Source organism: Cynara cardunculus, assembly GCF_001531365.2.
Source record: "Cynara cardunculus var. scolymus isolate 2C chromosome LG 5, CcrdV1, whole genome shotgun sequence".
Classification (NCBI taxonomy): Eukaryota; Viridiplantae; Streptophyta; class Magnoliopsida; order Asterales; family Asteraceae; genus Cynara; species Cynara cardunculus.
In genome coordinates, this window is record NC_037532.1 from 21270520 (window position 1) to 21290994 (window position 20475).

At 36.2% G+C, this 20475-nt stretch overlaps 2 protein-coding genes across 4 annotated transcripts; one reads left to right on the forward strand and one right to left on the reverse strand.

Moving 5' to 3' along the window:
- Positions 1-268: 268 nt before the first annotated feature.
- LOC112513268 (PLAT domain-containing protein 3-like) lies at positions 269-1277 on the forward strand. Its single transcript, XM_025119483.1, has 2 exons — positions 269-424; positions 504-1277. Exons 1-2 carry the CDS (start codon positions 284-286, stop codon positions 981-983), a joined length of 621 nt encoding a protein of 206 aa, XP_024975251.1. The 5' UTR covers positions 269-283; the 3' UTR covers positions 984-1277.
- A 497-nt stretch (positions 1278-1774) lies between these two features.
- On the reverse strand, positions 1775-19020 carry LOC112513228 (ATP-dependent 6-phosphofructokinase 5, chloroplastic-like). 3 transcript variants are annotated; one of them, XM_025119431.1, is made up of 14 exons: positions 18649-19020; positions 17811-17901; positions 11051-11124; positions 8903-9014; positions 7947-8039; positions 6630-6731; positions 6440-6514; positions 6011-6151; positions 5733-5849; positions 5537-5641; positions 5332-5412; positions 4860-4988; positions 3539-3578; positions 1775-1885 (listed from the first exon to the last, which is right to left on the reverse strand). In XM_025119431.1, the coding sequence occupies exons 1-14, from the start codon at positions 18963-18965 to the stop codon at positions 1824-1826; spliced, it is 1539 nt and encodes a 512-aa protein (XP_024975199.1). In that variant the 5' UTR covers positions 18966-19020; the 3' UTR covers positions 1775-1823. The 3 variants fall into 3 exon arrangements, with proteins under 3 accessions (XP_024975199.1, XP_024975200.1, XP_024975198.1); XM_025119432.1 differs by lacking the exon at positions 3539-3578 and having other exon boundaries at positions 1843-1885; XM_025119430.1 differs by lacking the exon at positions 1775-1885 and having other exon boundaries at positions 3113-3578.
- Positions 19021-20475: the final 1455 nt, after the last annotated feature.

A 20475-nucleotide genomic window follows, 5' to 3' on the forward strand; every position in this document is an offset into this window, starting at 1 on the left:
AATTATTTGTAATCTTAAATTTTAAGTAATATGCATCAATAAATAGTACTTCATGCATAAAAAATGATTTTTAAGAGTTTTTGTCAAATGTTTTATAATATAGTATATATATATATATATAATAATTATAATAATTAAATATAATATATTATTAACTTGATTTGATATTTTATAGATTTAAAAGAAAAAAAACTAAAATATATTATAAATCTGATGCAACTTGCCATTTAAAAAGATTTTGCATCACGTGGTTTGTAATGCCGACCCCCACCCGTGGTTTGTAATGCCACCACTATGTCGTCCTCTAAATCTATATATCCTCCCCTCCCAAATCCCCCATTACAATTTACACAGATCCGCCATGGCTGCAAAGCTCAACCTTCTGCTATTCAGTCTCCTCTTCATCGCCGCCGTCGTCCGATCTGTAAGCTCCTCCTCTCCTCATCTTCTCTCCATTCATTCAAACACGATTTAACCTAATATTAATTCTTGAATCAATGCAGGATGATGCGGATTGTATATACTCCGTTTACGTCAGAACTGGATCCATACTGAAAGCCGGCACCGATTCCAACATCACCTTAACACTATACGACGATGCTGGTTATGGCATTCGGATCAAGAATTTAGAGGCTTGGGGTGGACTAATGGGTCCTGGGTACAACTACTTCGAGAGGGGAAACCTGGACTTGTTCAGCGGCAGAGGTCCTTGTTTGACCGGAACACCGTGTGAGATGAACATCACCTCCGACGGCACCGGATCTCACCACGGTTGGTATTGTAACTACGTGGAGGTGACGACCACCGGAGCACACATCCCCTGCGCACAACAGACCTTCACGGTCGAACAATGGCTTGCTACCGACACGTCACCATACGAGCTCACCACCGTCCGAGACTACTGTGGATCGTCGTCCAATGCATCCGGTGAGCGGCGCCACGTAATCCGTGAGTCTACTTCTTCACTAATTTCCGTCGTCTGAGATGCAATCGGATTGAAATGAAGGTTAGTTGTGGTGTGTTTTGTGGAGCATCCGTGCTAATAAACGCTTGAATGGCGGAAAAAGTGATTGAAGATTTGGATTTTGTAGTGAGAAAACCACATGGAGGGGCGGAGCTTGTAGTTGTTGAGCTCTGAATTCCATCAGAAACTCTTTTTGACATTAATTCATTCAAAACATGTTTCCTTCTTCATTTGCTCATGTTTATTTATGGTAAAGCTTAAGATATCGAATATTGAATTGCTTCAATTCATCATACATCTCTACATATTCTCTCATTCTGTTGCCTATATAAATCATAAATCCTTTCATTTACAACGTTGTGAACATTGAAATGAACCTCTTTTGATCAAATCGTGCATTTGAAACGATTGATGTATGTAAATATGAAATTGGTGGGATTCATTTATTGGAACACATGAATGCTTTTAACGATTATGATAATTCATTCTAGATTTAGGGGTGTTTGTCATTGCTTATTTAAAGTGGTTATTAACTTTTTTCCGTGTGTTACCGGTGATAAGAAGTTTTTACATGTATAAACTAATCCAAACACCTTGTTACCAGCTTATTACGTTTTAGTATCGTCATAAACTAATCTAAACAATTTTTATAGAACTCTTATAAACACTTTTAAAAAAAAAAAAAAAAAAACATAAGTAATCCCAAATCCCCCTCGAAAGGGGAAAAACCATTCTAGCTTTAAAGATCTAGCCATAATAGTTTGTGTTTTACAAGCAAAAATTTTCAAGTTTTGACATAAAATATAAGGAGAGAAATAATTCAGCAAAAGAAAATTACATACGGACGTCCGTGGACTCGTTACATAGTGCACATCACATCCTTATCCCTTTGATCACTTCCTTGACACATCTCTAACCCACCTGTATTTTCATCCTTATAATTAATAATTTATTTATGTTTTCGTCCTTTGATTCCTTTACACTTACAAGTAGGAGTTAATAAGATAAGAATAACAATGAATTGTAAATTATAAGAACGAAAATCATAAATTAAAAACCATAAAATTATAGTATAGGAAACTGATACTGGTCATAGAAATTAGCTCAAATGACCATTTTCTTCATTCAAATTGGTCTTCTCCCTTTGATTTTTCTAAATATCACTACTTCCACAATATCCAATTATCCATTGCTGAGCTAGCTAAAATACCCAAAAAAAAAATATCAAATTCAACCGGTTTATCTTGACAAATGCATATCTATCTTGAATTTGATTTTTCCTTTTGGCCTTTAGTTAAATCCTCAATATTACGGAAGTAATGTCATTTGGGTCAACCCGGGAAAAAAAAACGATTAAAAAAAGAATTTGAATAAGTGAAATGGTCGAAGTAGAAAAGAAATCATAATTTTAACAAATGGAAAAAACGTAACTAACTAGATTAAATTAAATTCCAAAACAGGATACTGAGAATGGTACATGGACACATACAAATACAACCACAATTGCAGATTTCTTGAGATGTTGAAAGATAATGTTTCTAATAACACTTGGAACATTCAATGGGACCCAGTCCATATCCACAACATTTTCATCACCTCACTTAAAATAAATCTCTATATTTCTATTTTATTTTGTCCCTCCTATGATAAATATTTTATTTTAACAAAATAAATATTTACTTGAGTAAATTACATTCGTCCATATGGTTTGTTAAAAATTACGGATTTATTCCCTATTGTTTGCAATTCATTTTTATTTTCGTCTCTAAGTCCAAAACACTACTTTTAAGTATGAAGGCCTAAAATAGATTTTAGTGGTAAAACGAAAAAGATAAAAAAAAAATAAATTTTAAATCATAAAAATGAGAAAGGTAATAAATTATAAATCACAGGGATGAAAACTGAAATTTCAAAATCGAAAAGAAAAAATAAAAAAATTCAACAAACCACAGGGACTGAAAATGTAATTTACTATATTTATTTTTTACTTGTATCCTTGATTATAAGATGAAAAAGTCCATCGCTCTATTTATTTAGTAAAAAGAAAAAATCTAAAACCGAAGACCAAGAGAGTTTTTTAGGCAAGGGATAGAAAAACATCAGTCTAACAAATAATAATAATAATAATAATAATATATCAGTTTTATCATACCAAAAAAGGATAAGGCCTGCATGCAGCAGCAGCAGCATCCAGAGATGGTTCCCATCCCTTACAACAATAAACAAAATTTAACTCATGAATAAGAATTAGTCCCCAAAAAACCAACTCTAAAATACTCTTTGATCCCTAGTTTTATTGCTCCATAAACCATCCTATTTCTAAATCATGACTGCTCTGCTCTGTCTTATTTCTCCCAATCCAGTGATGGAACCAAACTAGAATCCTCTTGGGACCTACCCTTTGTGTCAATTTCAAGTATAAATAACAACAAGTATAATTTTTGGATTAGATAAAATCAGGCTGGCCGGTAGACGTCAAGCAACGATGCCACATTCGGCTGTTTGGGTCCACGGTCCTCGGATAAGAAATGACTTCAGGAATAGGAAGGTAGACATAGTGGGTGTTGCATATACCTACTGTGATGCCACTGTATCCAGCAAATGCCCCATGCACCTGTTACCACAAACCATCCAAATCAGAAACCAAACCAACCCAGTTTCGAAAGTAGGGCCTGGGAGGGGTAGGATCGAGAGGTTGTTTCCGTACGAAACTAAGGTGTGTGAAAGCAGGCAATAAGAGGTAGAATAACGACTCAGTGATAATCAAACTAACAATGTAATCGAGCAAGACATGCAAAGCAAGTAGAAAACGAATGTAAATAGCAAATTAATCATATCACAGGGAGCCTCTATTTGCCTACTCTCTACCATCTCTCAATAACCTTGACGTCGGCCACTCAAGTCTTGTGTAATTGTCCTTCAAAGAGGGAAAACCGTTCGAATGGTGGCTGCTGGTAACTACGATTGAACTAAGACCAATTTTGTTAGACTCAAGCCAGTTCACTGTTATACGCTCCTTGAACATTTCATTATTTTCCAATTTAACAATACATCTCCATTTGACTTCAATCTCGGTTTCCAGTAGCCACCAAGGGACCACCCTGTCGCCACCACCACCCATCTTCATGGGGGTTGGTCTACCACCGCCACGCCAACCAGTTGGAAATATAATGAAAGAAGCAAGAGGGACAATGTGTGTAAACTCACCTGGATGATACTAGTCGGATACTAATTTAACATATACACAAGGAAATTAGCAGATCTAAGTTCAAAGCACATCTTCAGCCTCCAATAATAGACATTGCAATTTTTGGTAATTGCATACACTTGAGGGTCTTCGATGGTTAAATAATAGAAAAACACCACTTCACTGTAGTAGAGAGATTTTGAAGTCAAGCTAGAGATCAAATGTAACCTTTTCCATCAAAACCTAACACCCCCAAAATACATCAAAACCTCTAGCGATCAACCTAAAGGAGATGTTACAGAAGTCGGAAGACTTTTCCACCAACATTGTGACAAATGCTGCAGAAGATGGCGGTTATTCCATAGATCATCTGCCACCATCATTAGGACTCAACTGCCCACGTCATCAGTGCATCCACCACTACCGTCTCTACACCAACAACTTTCTAGGGCAGGGAATTTCGGTTTTTGAGAAAGACTACTATACCCTTTGCAAACAGAGTTGTTAAGAAATGGAAACATCATGCAGCTGTCAAGTAATAGCTAAGCTGTAATTTTTGGTCAATTTGCCATTCAGCCAGCACTTAGGGGGGGCGTGAAATATTACCCTTCTAATAGCAGGATGGCGAGTGTGTTGCACATAATACCCTGGGTTTACAACTGCTACCAACTGGTCATACAAGAAAATATGCAAGCACAGTAAACTTACAGCGTTTTGACCCAGCACAGTGCAGAGAATTCCATCTGATGCATTTGCTCGGCAGGCGCGGATCATGTATGTAGGATCAATGTATTTTACATCAGCTGGATCACCAATCTCCTTGAAATATTTTTTTATCTGAAAGAGTATCATTTAAATAGATTATAATGGATATGATACAACTGGAACTTCTGAAATATATAACAAAGGAGCTAGATCATTGAATCAATTCCAATAGTGATCTGTAAATAACCTGTGAAACTTTGACTTGAAAATAGAATTATGCAAGAAATCCAGATAATATTTACAGCGTACATGATTGATTCTATGTTGAAGTCATTAAAAATAAGGACTAATTGCCGGTTTGTCTCAATTAAACAATATATCTTGTAATATAATCATTCTCACAAACAGAAATGGGATAGAACTGATCAAGTTGAATTTGATCACAAACAGGAGAGAGGGTGCTGCATTCAATAACCTCCTGTTGTATATGAACACCAATATCCCCAAGTACAGTGTTCCCAGATGCATCCTTAGCATTTGTTTTCTCGACAAAGCTCTGCATTCAATAACACAATTGAAAGAGAGAAAACAACAGAAAATATGACATTAAACATCTAAAAGACTGATCTAACTATGGTTTTTAACAAGAAGACATGATTTATCAACATAACAAAACTAACCTGACCAGCTCCCTCTGCTACACAGATGACCGCTGATCCCTTTGTCTCAAGTAGATACTTAAGATGTTTTAGAACGCCATGAGGTCCATGCAACTCAAAGGGTACCTTTAGTTTCAAGTTAAAAATTGTGTAAATGACTCAATAATCACAAGGAACAATTTCAAAGAGTTCTAACCAATATGCAGCAAAATAATACCTCAGGAATCAAACATATATCAATCTGCCCACTAGCAAGAGCTGCTTGCATAGCTATAAAACCACTACTACGCCCCATCAATTTTACAATTCCAACACCACGATAAGCACTATGTGCCTGCAAAAGAAGAAGCATTCTTACAGTTCGTAAGCACGAGAATAGGTTTATAACAAAGAAGGATATATGGTAGAAGCTAAATGTTCACATCCTTTACGACCACTGAAATTAGGTGGAAGATAGTGTTGATCACTATATTTCAGTAAATAACAAAAATATACCTCAATATACGCAGAATTTATTGCTCTTTGTGCTTCCTCGACAGCAGTATCAAAACCAAATGTCTTGTCCATCAGCAGAATATCATTATCTATAGTTTTGGGAACACCAACTACTGCCACCTTCAACCCTCGTTTTCGCAACTAACCACAAGAAATGATTCAAATTTGACAAAAGCATTGGTGTTTATAAAATGATAATTGCATAATAGTGGAGCAATCTCACAGGAAAAAAAATGAACCAGATAGATATAACAAGAAAGGCATGCTGAATCTTTTTCCAGAAAAGAAAGGCATACTGAATCATAGAGCTGCAAACTTAAATTGTAAAATTTGCCTTCAATCTCATTGTGTTCTATAAGAAACCAATGTTAACATAATATTGCATGTGTTTATAGGAAACCAAATAGAAAGATGGACCAACTTAACAACCTCATTGTGTATTGCATTGGCACCTGCATGTGTTCCATTTCCACCTAGCACAAAAAGCATGTTGATCCCTCTTTCCTGCCACCGTTCAAAGAGACCTCCATCACATCCTTAGGTAAATAGCAGTAATAACCAAAGAGCAAATATGATATTATCGATACCGAAAAAGAGGACAAACAACTGAGCTAAGTACCTGCATGCTGTCCACAATTTCACTGACATTCGGCCCTCCACGAGAAACTCCTAACAAGCTTCCACCAGAAAGATGGACATTCTGAACCACCTTCCTAGATAACTAATGATCACGGACAAGGTTAGTTACCTACTGTCTAGAAGGCATAACGGAAGAAGGAAAAGAATAAATATAAGCATTCAATGAAACCAGAGACTGAACTTAAAAACAACTATGAAGGTTCCACATGAAGCATCATAAAGATGACCATTTAGTTCACATAAAAAATCCTTATTCATATGATTATTATATGGCCATAATGGACAACAAATTACTCCCTCTGTCCCAAAATAAATTTGCACAATGAAAAAGGCACACGGTTTAAGAATCGAGTAATTGGTAGACTTTTTAATTAACTAAATGACAATTATACCCTTGATAATAGAGGGAGTATTGAATTTATCCATCTCATAATTAAGGGTAAAATTGGAAAACAGGACTTACTTTTGGAAGTGGACGCTTGTTTCGGGACAAATTAAAATGTGGACACTTATTTTGGGACGGAGGGAGTAACACAACACTAATTAAGGAACCTAACTATTCTCATAAGCAGGAGACAACACAACTACAAATCAATTTGCATAATCACCATGGAGATCCTTATGCATGACAATATATATGCTTGATTAGCAGAACAAAATCAGGTCTGTGAAATACTCATGATCAAGGATATGAAAGTGGAAAATCATGAAACATTTACCAGCTTTAAAAACAAATTAAAACAATTAACACAATTGTCAAACCAATCAAACGAGCGAGAAGATAAAGAATATGAGTAGAAAGTAAGTAACCCAGCAGACAAGACTCCAAACCATGATGGATGATCTAGTTCAAACTCTATCAAATCCTGATGTTAAAACTATGAACAATACAGGCTCAAAAACACATATAAGAATATTTGTGATAACTCTGCGCACTGAACTACTTAGCCACAGAACCATTACTTAATGAAGAAATTCTCATCAGCCATACGGCTCCATGACTACTATTTTCAATATTACCATAACCCTTATAATTTCCTTAGTTGGCAAGAATTGGGAGATTGTTCGTTTTCTTGTGTTATTTGTCTTCTTCTAGAGCTTGTTACAAGATAACTGTAACAGTCCATTGGCTGTGAACAATTTCTCATTTGTTCTGTGCCAGGTTCCTTTAGTTCCATGGGATTTAATTCATTGATGCATATAATCACTAAAAGATGTGTCCTGGCTGTATCCAAATTCATAACACCTTATAAATGTTGATATTTGAGAAGTACTAAAGTTATAAAAAGAAACTTACTGGTATTTCAGCTAATTCTTTGCCAAATCCACGATATCCAAAAGGAATCCCCACAATCTTTTTCACACCATAAATCTCAAGGGTGATGACAATCTGTAGCCACTCCAAACGATAAGATAGAAGTTAATAACTTAAACTGATTAAAGTAAAATAAAATCTTCTGGAACCAGAAAATAGAAAAGTGGAGCAACGTTTCTTCCCAGACATACAAAAGAGATGAAAGATAATAACATAATCATTTAAAGTAAGCAGTGTCATTTTAGTTTTCTTTCTTACAGGATAACCAACAGAATTAGTATCGAAAGTTCCAAAATATTTGACAACATTTTTGGAAGAAAATTTGGCCTGACGGGTGGAGCTCCAAACAGTGTTATAAAAAGCGTTAAGTGAACCTAGGTTGTCAAGTGACCTTGTCATAATTAATCATCTAAGCAGGGATTTAAGTGGGTGATTTGAATAGACTCATTAATCAGTTCATTTTATATAAAAATATAATTATTTCTAGACAATATGAGTATCTGCAACTATAAATTTCAATAGTATATTATTTTGATACATTACTTTTCTGCATACTAATTCTTTTGGGCTCATAACTATGATTGTTACAAATTGGCTATCAAAAACAAGAAGTTCATTTTAGTTTAGTAAGAAACATAATTTAAATTGGGTGAAATATGTTTAATTGGGCTGCCAATACCTGGCCTCTAATTTATTAAACCACTTAATACCGTAAAAACAGATTAATCTTCACCTAGCCTGATGAGCATGATGAATCCAACTTAGTTTTTTGATATTTTGATGCTTATTCCATAATTGTTTATCAATTGAAAAGGTGGGCATCAGCACTAAACACAGATTTTTTGAACTTGCCACCAATAAAGTAGCATGAGTGTTATTTACTTGATCAATGAGATACGAAAAATATTAAAAAAAGACAAGTCACATTCAGAAACCACCTGTCGTATGACATCATTAAGTCCAGGACAGAGTCCACCACATGTTATAATTGCAGCCTTCACGTCTTCTGGTTTGAAGTATATTTTCTCACGAGGACCAGCACGATGAATCCTAGAAAGAGTTAATCATTGTTATAGATTTTTCGGTTACTATTTCTAAATAGCAAGACACATGACCGAAAAGAGAAAAAAGAATTAAGAGTTTTTCCACCAAATAAGAATTACAACTTTTTTGGGGACGGAAAGAGTATAAAGCTTGCCAATCAAAATACAGCTGCTATTAGCACTTTTGAATGACCTCTTTATGTTTAGAATTTGATGTTCTGGAGCATCAGCTCTTTATGTTTAAAAAGCAGAAGTTCCTTGCAGTTACTAGATTCACCACAGTTGTGTAACTTAATTTCATGGCATGTTAGAAACAGATTTGCACTTGTGCATAGCTTTTCAGATTACACCAACTAGCAATTTAAATGAAAGAGAAGATAAAACTTTTTATGTAATATTCAAAGTGATATTAAGTAAGGGATCTTTTCCTTCCCAAGCACATGGCTTTGGAGCTCATGCCTTCAATCGGGCACGGTTTAGTCCTTTGACTATAATGTCAGATAAGGAGAACACAAACACAAGGACCTTTCAATGACCTCTGGTATTTTCATCCAATGACATGCTCTAACTACTCTAAAGTAAAGAGATGTAACATCCATCTTTACACACATATTATGACTATTAGTCAAATGTCCAAAATATCAACCATCATGACAAAATAGACGGTAGGAATTTGATTACTTGTAGCTGTAGTTCTCAGATCAAGATCGATACTGCACATTAAATCCAACATCATAAAAAAAAATTAATTGTGTTGTGACTAGGAACCAGATAGGCAACTTAGAAGACAAGTTATCCGGAAAATGAAAACTGCAATTGTGAAATAGAATCGCAAACAAAAAACAGTTGTCATTTTGATAAGGAGTTGTTAATATATTTTCAAACGTAAACCAGAGTCTATATGCTGCTAGTGCTGCAGATATTTAAGTCGAACAATCTACTTTAAAGTTGAAATTCAACTTAATTTTTTTTCATGAAAATTGCAAATAAAGAAAAACTCAATCTATGTTGTACTCTAGAAAACCATGTTGCCAGCCCCATTCCAACCCCCAAACAATAATACATTAAATACTTATACAACCAACTGCTCAAAAACTGTATCATTCTTTGATGTCATGTTCTTGCCATTTCCATGTTACATTAGTATTCATTAGATCTCAAGATAGAGAACTGTTCATAAGATCCTGATATCTAAAGCTTATGAACCTACAAAATGCTTCAGTTATTTATAAATTAGAAATATACAACCAACGAATAGACAGAAGTATCACAAAGAAATTCATTGATAACAAGTGAAGTATAAATCATTTGCACTTTCCCTTTTGTAACAAAATGTTGATTCCGAATTTGCTTGTACATGAAGTATAAGAAACCAAGTGGTGAGACCCTTATTAATTCTTCAGAAGGCAAGTTTGCAATGAACCCTATGTAAATCCAAATGGTGAGAACCTTTGTTTTAAAGCCATACAGCTTTGAAAACATGCCTTGATTACGAATTGAGTTAGACACATTGCCAATCACATATGACAAGGACAAAGATCTGGTGTCCCCAATTTTTACGACCATCAAAACTACCCAGGATTGACATTCGATAGTTCAGAAGCAAGATCCTAGATCCAACAAAGGAAAAGAGCCCAAAGACATAAATAGGAGGATAGTAATATAAACAATTCATTGCAACTCTCCTTGTCCACCAGCTCCATGTACAACTACAAACAATGTGAACATTTCCTTCCTCTATGCAAAGTTGTTAAAGGCTGAAGGCGCACTTAGGCGCAAAGGGGTCCTGGGGTCTAGGCGTGAGGCGCAGGCCTCAGGAATGCAAGGCGCATCTTGTCATATATATATATATATATATATATATATATACATACGCATTTTTAATCAACAGCAGTGGATTACAAATTTGGAGCAAGTAAGTCATTTTTTTTATTTTAATGCAAAGGAATTTTCAGATATGGAATTATGGAAGTGCTAAATTTATAATGAAACTTTTCCTTGCTTCACTTGTAAACATTAAAAAAGGTTTTTCATAGTGCTTACCATTGCTCCACCCATGTACAATCAGGATCGATACACTCAGCGCCTGCAGATGTTGGGGAGGAATACCGAATAACCTATAATGTGGCATAGAATTTTATCATTTCACGGTAGTTACTCATTCTTGGAGCAATTACTTTTTCCAGGATTTGATATAACGCCAGGTGATGTATCCCAATGCAAAGTAAAAAAAAATGTTCTTGAACCAAATCAAATATTGAATACCATTACTTGGACCTTTTGACTTTCTTGACTAAGAGGTACCTTTTCACTAGGAACTTAAAGTGACACAATACCAATAAAGTAAGGTTTGAAGAAATAGTTAGAAACAATTTGGGGAATGTAAGACCCCAATTAAGCAGAATGCTATAATATATGTTCACTCTTAAAAGAAACTATATGCCAAAAAAAAAAGCACACCAACAGAATAAACAAATAGAAAATAAATCAAGTAACAGGCAAGAGCAGCTGTAAGTGCACTACAAATGAAACCATGACTCATCAAGAGAAAAAACTAGAAAGATTGTTCAGACCACGAGAAAAATATATAACGAACTGTGGGAAGATAAGTTTTACTTCATCATGGAGTCTACAATTACAGAAGCAGCAAAGTCAGATCAGTTACCACATGACAAGAAGATTGAAATCAGTTCATCCATGGTTTGTTAATGAAATTAAACTAACATGCTTGTTAATTGTTAAGATACTCAATATCCTTGAAGATACTCAACATCCTTGAAGATACTCGATATCATTGTAAAATAGGAATTGGAGATTATGGGTAATCTCCTTGTAATTTGCTGCTGTGAATATCTTAGGAATCCTTTCATTTTCTTCTCATATTCTTTGTGTATATAGCCTTTGTACCTCCCTCTTTTGAGACAAGTGAAATAAACAAAGAATTCTACATGGTACCAGAGCTCGATTTCCTAACAATCATTAGTTTCGCGGATCGAAATTTTTTGGTACGTTTTTTTTCCTTAGATTGAAATTTTTGTTCATCATTTTTTTCCTTGATCGACAAGTTTCCTTGGGTCGGAAGTTTTCTGCTCGTCAGTTTCTTTGGCACCCTGTGAGTGCGATTATCCTCATCTCTGTTCGTCGACTATTTGGCACCCTGTGAGTGCGTCGTTCGCTTTCTCGTTTGCTAAGTTCTAAGTTCTACGTCCTAAGTTCTACGTTCTCTCTTCTGGTTCATGATTTATTGGAAGATGACTAGAGAAGACAAAACACCTGACAGTAACAGTAGTTTACGTGTACCCGAGATGCTTGCAATAAATGTTAAGTTCACCGACAACAAGCTTAATGGCTCCAACTACTTTGAGTGGAGCAAACTATTCGTATCTATCTCCGGAGCATGGGAATGGCTTCTCATCTCACATCGGATCCTCCTAAAGGTAACGGTTCTTATTCATGGTTCCAAAGTGATGCTCGTTTGTACTTGCAAATTATCAATACTACTGAGCCTTCTGTTTCGTCTCTAGTTAGTCACTGTGAATATGTGAAGGAACTTATGGATTATCTTTATTTTTTGTATTCTAGACAAAGTAACATCTCTCAAATCTATAGTATTTGTAAGTCCTTTCATCGTGGAGAATAACAGGACCGATCACTCACTACGTATGTCATGGAGTTCAAGAAAGTGTATGAAGAGCTTAACTCTCTTCTTCCATTAAGTGCTGATGTCAAAGCCATGCAGACTCAGAGGGAACAAGTGGCTGTTATCAGTTTCTTGATTGGTTTGTGACCAGAAGTTGACTCTATCAGATCTCAGTTCTTGAATGAATCTGCTGTTCCTTCTCTTCAAGAAACATTTACCCATGTTCTTAGAAATGAGAATCTTTAGGCTTCTCAAACTTCTGATCACAACAGTGCTCTGGTTGGTCGAAGGGGATTTCTTGGTGGCTACCGAGGAGGATTTCGTGGGGGTCACCGTGGTGGCTCTAGAGATGGCGATAGTAACCGAACAACTGACCCATGGGCTACTATTCCAGATTCTGATGATTTTGAGAATTACTAATGCCATGAGTTAGGTCACACCAAGCACACATGTAAGAAGCTTTTGGCCAGACATTCGAGGAGTTCATCAGCACACGTTTCCTCTGCCTCAGATAGTACTATTACTATACCCACAAAAGAATATGCTCGACTTTTAGGGACTGAGAATTCCACTGCATACTGCATTTGCTGAGACATGTAACTATAGTACTTGCCTATTATCTTCTGCCTCCAAATGGGTCATTGATTCAGGTGCTTCAGATCACATGACAGGTAATCCCACCATCTTTTCTAATTTCAATAAACACAAATCCCATCACATGTCACAATTGTTGAAAGGTCTACCACACGTCCTTGGTTCTGGCACCATCGATCTTACCCCGTCTTTTTCTTTATCTTCCGTATTGAGTCTACCTAATTTCTCGTTCAACTTGTTATCAGTCAGCAAAATTACCCATGCTTTAAATTGTTATGTCTCATTCTTTCTTGATTTTTGTGTCTTTCAAGATCTGTCAACGAAGAGAATTATTGGTAGAGGGCGGGAGACTGATGGCCTATACATATTTGAACATCAAGTACCTTCCTCATTGACTTGTTCCAGCTCATCGTCTCCACTTGAAGTTCATTGTCGATTAGGTTATCCATCTTTACAGAATATGAAGAAGTTGTGTCCTGAGTTTTCTTATTTACCTTCTCTACAGTGTGAGTCTTGTCAGTTTGACAAACATGAGTGTATTCATTTAAGTCCTAGAGTTTACAATAAGCAAGCCTCATCCCCATTTGAGTTAGTCCGTTATGATGTTTGGGGACCATGTCCAGTTACTTCAAAACTTGGGTTTAAGTATTTAGTTACATTTGTTGATGATTACTCTCGCACTACTTGGCTTTACTTTATGAAAAATCGATCTAAGGTATTCACACATTTTTGTTCACTCTATGCTGAGATTAAAACCCAGTTTAAAGTCTCCATTTAAACTCTTCATAGTGATAATCCAAAAGAATATTTGTCCCAAACATTTCAGTCATATATGATTCAAAATGGCATTCTTCATGAGTCTTTCTATGTTGACACACCAGCCCAAAATGGGGTTGCGGAACGAAAAAATCGTCATCTCTAGAGGTAGCTCAGGCTCTATTATTTCACATGATTGTTCCTAAAGTCTTATGGGCTGATGCGGTTGCTACCGCTTGTTTTCTTATCAACCGAATGCCTTCCGCTATCTTGGATGGTAAAAGTCCTTTCTCAATTTTGTTTCCTACATAATCATTGTTTCCTGTCGACCCAAAAATCTTTGGTAGTTCCTATTTTGTCTGTGATACCCGACCTCACATAACTAAGTTGGATCCAAAGTCTCTGAAATGTGTCTTTCTTGGTTACTCTCGACTTCAAAAATAGTACAAGTGTTAATCGATATATTGTATCACGACACTTTACATTCCATGAGAATATGCTCTTCCTTCCTATGTCCACTCCTTGCGACCCAAGAGATAGTGATGATTTGTTGGTGTATACCATACCTGTTCCTAAGTCTACTACCTCATCCGACTCGACACAGACACAAGAGCCTACTAAACCACCGATAGTTCATGTATATAATAGGCGGCAACGACCTACATCGGATCCCGACCCAACACCATCTTCATCATTGTCTACAGATCTGCCTAATGATGATCCTCTTGCTTCAAGTGATCCACCACCTTCCGATACACAGGTTCTGATGTCGATGTTCCCATTGCTCTTCGGAATGGTAAGCACTCGTGTACTTGCCCTATTTCTTCTGTTGTTTCCTATGATAAACATTCTTCACGTTTGCATTCTTTGATCTCTACACTTGATTCTTTATCTGTTCTTAAAACGGTTGGTGAAGCTTTAGCCCATCCTGGATGGCGGGATGCTATGATTGATGAGATGAATGCTCTCGATCATAATGATACATGGGATTTGGTAGAGTTACCTGCACGCAAAAAGGCAATTGGCTATAAATAGGTATTTACTGTGAAAGTTAATCCAAATGGATCCATGGCTCTTCTGGAAGCCTGATTGGTAGCCAAAAGATATGCTCAGACTTATAGGGTCGAGTACCACTAGACATTTTCTCTATGGCTAAGGTACCCTCCATTCGTCTGTTTGTTTCATTAGTCGCTACTTACGACTGGGTACTACACCAACTGGATGTGAAAAATGTCTTCTTGCATGGTGATTTACACGAGGAAGTCTATATGGAGCAACCACCCGGGTTTGTTGCTCAGGGGAGTCTGGTAGAGTATGTAAACTGCATAAATCATTGTATGGTTTAAAGCAATCCCCTCGTGCTTGGTTTGGACGGTTTAATGCCGTAGTGACTGAGTTTGGATTACGGAGGAGCTCTTATGACCATTCTATGTTCTTTACTTCGTCATCTTCCGGATGTATTCTACTAGTGGTATACATTGATGACATTGTGATTACTGGGAGTGATGAGACTGGGATCAAGAAGCTAAAAGATTTCCTTGCATCTCGGTTTCAAACAAAGGACCTAGGTCCTTTAAATTACTTCTTGGGAATTGAAGTATCTTGTACTCGGAAAGGGATATGTTTGTCTCAACGAAAATATTGTTTGGATATATTGAATAACTCTAATATGATTGAAACAAAACCTTGTGAGGTCCCAATGATTCCAAATATGAAATTGAAAGCGGACGATGGATATCTACTTGAGGATCTAGAAAAGTACAGAAGAATCGTGGGAAAGCTAAACTACCTGATGATTACACGTCCTGACATCGCTTTTCCAGTGAGTGTACTAAGTCAGTTTATGTCATCTCCGAGAACTCCACATTGGCATGTTGTTAGGCATATACTAAAGTACCTAAAGGGTGCTCCTGGTCTTGGTATCCTTTATCAAAATCACGGTCATCATGTCATAGAAGTGTTCACAAATGCCGACTATAATGGGATCCTACTACTAGGCGGTCTACGACAGGCTATTGTGTGTTGGTTGGAGGGAATCTAGTTTCGTGGAAAAGAAAGAAACAGAATACCGTTTCCCGGTCAAGTGCTGAATTTGAATACAGGGCTATGGCCCAAACCACTTGCGAGCTGATATGGTTCGTAATCTGCTAGGTGAAATTGGGTTTGCTCAATCTAAACCAATGAACCTATATTGTGATAATGAGGAGGCTATCCACATTGCAAACAATCCCGTGTTTCATGAAAGAACAAAACACATCGAGGTTAACTGCAATCTATCTCGTGTTTCATGAAAGAACAAAAGCATTACTTGGTTTGCAATCTATTTTGTTTGTAACAAGTTGGGCATGATTAACATCTATGCTCCAATTTGAGGGGGAGTGTTAAGATACTCAATATCCTTGAAGATACCCGATATCATTGTAAAATAGGAATTGGAGATTATGGGTAATATCTCCTTGTAATTTGTTGTTGTGAATATCTTAGGAATCCTTTCCTTTTCTTCTCATATTCCTTGTGTATATATGGCCTTTGTACCTCCCTCTTTTGAGACAAGTGAAATAAACAAAGAATTCTACATTATTGAAATGATAATAAATGAAACAAGTTGAATGTAAATTATTATTTTTATAAAGCACAACTTCACAAGATTTTAACAATTAAAGAGTTGTTTATGTAATTTGAAAAATGTAAAAAGACCGAGAATTTTAATAATTTATCCCTTGACCAATGTCACAATAAGAGGCGATTATACTAGAAAATTGAGCTTCTCTACGATAAAATTACTATAAAACGAATAATACAAATATGCACATCGTTTGTCTGATAAAACAAATACATATGCTACAAAGTTATTTTTCAATAACTACCTACGTTTGGGAGTAAACCAAACTTGATATGGAATTGCTAAGAAAATTTGATGCCATACATCCTCATCAAGTAATTTGGCTTTGATTAGTGGGTGGACAAGGTTATTGTGCAACACATTTGTGATTGACCAGTAATCGCCAGAACTCATGTTGTTGGAAATAATATCTACTACTAGATACTTAGCCCGATCATTAGGACAAGTAGAAAAAATAGTTCAGAATTAGATGTGTCTTGATAGTGTAAGTTTTTCTTCTGTTCACTATGACCAATTAAGTCAGTTGTTCCTCATGACACTATTGTGCATATCAGGGTGAAGTTAGTAAACCTTAATCATATAGACACCAACAAAATTGGAGAAAAATACAAAATTTTAAGGTCTAAGACGTCATTAAAAAATTTGTTAAATCTATTCAAATAGCAATATTTAGAACACAAGAATACAAGGATCGTAATTGATGTGCAGAAGTTCCATGCACATCAATGATGCATCTATTTGATGAAGTTAAATGTATCAATAGCGATGATAATTAATTACAAAGGGAGCTAACGTGCATGATCATTACAAACAAACCAAACCAACCTAACCCAAACGAACTTCCCTTTTACAGATCTAATACCATCAATCACGCAAAATGCAACATCTTAAACGGAATTCTGTACTAACAATACAACACTCAAGACAAACCAAATCATCTAATGTAACATAATTTGTCTAAGCACACAATACAACACCAAGATGCTAATATTCATATTTTTAGCATACATGAAGTGCATGCAATATTACATATGTCTATGAGTGTAGAGAGCTACTCATAACCCATGAACATGATTAGTAACCCACCATCAATTTGGCAAAATTCTGGATGATCACCTAAACAGTCGTAAACAACAAGGTTGATGCTCTTACAAAGGAAATCATCACAAAGAGAGTTGTAACTCATATACCTTAAGTAGCACCCTATCGTTATTATTGATGTATCCATGCCACTCTTCATCCGAAGGATACCCTTTTGCGAATTCTTCGCTCACTGGAGTCCTGTATCCCAAAATATAATAATTGAATGGAGCAAAACTGAAACCACACTTCCAAAGAAGTGCAGTATTAATGCCAAGGTTATAAAATAATATCACACATGGGATTGTTTGTCGTGTCGTGCACTAGTAGGTTACGAGATTGCAATAAAATCAATCATGCATATGAGTGTTTGTAAATCCCCTGTTATATGATGTCACACAATTATGCATATGATTTCATACAAGATTCTTAATAGAGAAAAATATGTCCTTATAAAAACTACTCCCTTGGTCTCTACATTCTGCAAATGAAGTCGACTTCTGATTTTGAGAACTCAAGACTCATGCTTTTCCTATTTTCAAATTATGAATGTGGTATTAGCATTTTTCTCCAAACTTTTCTAGCATAATATACCTCCTTTGTCGTTCTTTGCATTTTATGATTTTTGCAATAACCAAAAAAATTCTTTGTCAAAATTTGATGTTAAACGTAACTCACTGCTGCTCAAATGCGACCATGGACTTCTCTCATCATGTAGATAGTACATAATAAATCAAAGTAGGAATTAAAAAATCACTAGACAACAACTAACTTAATTGATGCATGACTGATCTTTTGAAGTAGGTGGGGCAGTGATTTAAGAAATTCCTTCACCGTTTTCGATTAATTAAGCAATCACCACCAGTAAAATGCAAATTTATAACTTTGAATTTCAATAACAACAAAACAAAAGAACACGAATACAAAGAAGAATTAAGTTTTGGATACCTCATTCTGAGACAGAAAGTGGAGGGGTAGGAAACGGCGTCAGGGAAAATATCACGCATGTGAGGAATGTTGAATCGCTTCTCGAAGTCATCTTCGAACTTCGATTTCCATTCAGGATCGCTAAAATCAATAGCCGACATTGGATTCTTCCCTGCAAATGCTACACAACGACGACTTCTCTTGCAAAGCCGGATCATGTTAGGTCTATCTCCGGGACAAGCAAAAACTGAGCCTATCAGTCCATGGAAGAAAGTGCGATCAACAGTTTTGGCCGGAAGAATAAGGTTGGAGGTGATCGCCGGCGACAGCGATCCCATTGTTGAACAGTTGTTCGGAGAGAGAGAGAGAGAGAGATCGGAAGGAAAATGACTTTCGGGCGAAGTAGTCAGAGTGGCACTTCCTCAGTTTCAACGGACTTCTAAAAGCCGCTTTTTTTTTTGTTTTTTTGTACAAATTATTATATGAGAATACAAATAATATATGTATAATGTTGTTTAAGGGTGACATAGACGGGTATCTGCCCTATTTAGTAGAAACCGGAATCGGTGGTTCTTGAAATATTGAAACCGGAACTGGTTAGAGCGGTTCTTGAATTTTTAGAACCGCTTCCGGTTCCGGGTACCCGCTTTCTAAAATATTAAAATTTTGTTATTTAAAAATAAAAAATAAAACATTGCCAAAACACTAAATAAATAAACAAAAATACAAATTATACTAATGGTTACAAATATTGTTTAACGATTACAAGTCATAATAGACTAATAGGAAATGTTGAAAGTTTAACGATTACATACTATAATGGTAAATGTTTAAAGTTTAACGATTATATACTACGTATCCAATTAAACACAAAATTTGAAAAAATACGAATCATTTTATCTCGTGACTGCGATGATTCTGAATCTCGTTTCATATTCTCATAGTGAGAGGCCTCACGCCCTAGAGTATGAGGCATAGAGGCGGGACCAAAAATCTAATCTAGAGTTCTAAGTTCTTGACCTAATTTAAATTTAGTATTAAAAGAAAATTAATTATTTTTTTAAGTGAAAAATACCGGGTACCCGCCGGTTTTGGGTACCCGGTCTCGGAACTGGTTTCGACGGGTACCCGGCGGGTAACGGTTCCAAAAAATTGAGAACCGGAACCATTCTCAATCGGTTCCGTATTTTAGGAACCGAAACCACTCATATCGGTTCCAAGGCAGTTCCGGTTCCGCAAGTGGGTACCCGGTTCCGCTGCTCACCGTCACCCCTAATGTTGTTCCCTTTGATTTTTTTTGCCCTTAAAGGCAATTACCAAATGATGAATTCACACTCGTGCATTTAAGGATGATGATTTGTTCCGATTCTATGGGGAACCTGGTTCACCCGATCCGAACGAGGATGAGAGTTCCTTATTAAAACGGATCCTGAGGCCGGGGATCCCTGGTAGACTCAAACTGGGACGGGGCTGAGGGATGTTGCTCAAACCGAGGCCGGAGCCAGGATTCCCAGTAGACTCAAACTAACGGATATTCTTCAAGGGGTTTGACCGTGGAAGGAATGTTAATCTCCGTATCCGTCGGGGACAGGGGCATGTCGGGGCCTATTACTAAAAACTAGGGTCGGGCCCGGGGAGGCGGGGATTACAAAACCTACCACATCCCCACCCTAATGCCATGCCTAAGTATACTAATAAAATGATTATTTTATTATTTTTGTAAAAAAAAATCTGAAAAATAATCATTTTTTTTTCTTTTTTTTCCTATCAAAAAAATAAAATGATTATTTTTCAGATTTTTTTTTACAAAATGACCATAAAAATCGTCTTTAAAAATCTAACTTTTTA

Coding starts and splice junctions, on each gene's coding strand:
- LOC112513268 (XM_025119483.1), top strand. CDS start 284: ATGCCACCACTATGTCGTCCTCTAAATCTATATATCCTCCCCTCCCAA. Junction 425..503: donor TCGCCGCCGTCGTCCGATCT/GTAAGCTCCTCC, acceptor GAATCAATGCAG/GATGATGCGGATTGTATATA.
- LOC112513228 (XM_025119430.1), bottom strand. CDS start 18,965: ATGGGATCGCTGTCGCCGGCGATCACCTCCAACCTTATTCTTCCGGCC. Junction 9,015..11,050: donor TGTACATGGGTGGAGCAATG/GTAAGCACTATG, acceptor AACTCTTTCTAG/GATTCATCGTGCTGGTCCTC. Junction 5,642..5,732: donor ATATATGTTTGATTCCTGAG/GTATTATTTTGC, acceptor TTGAAACTAAAG/GTACCCTTTGAGTTGCATGG.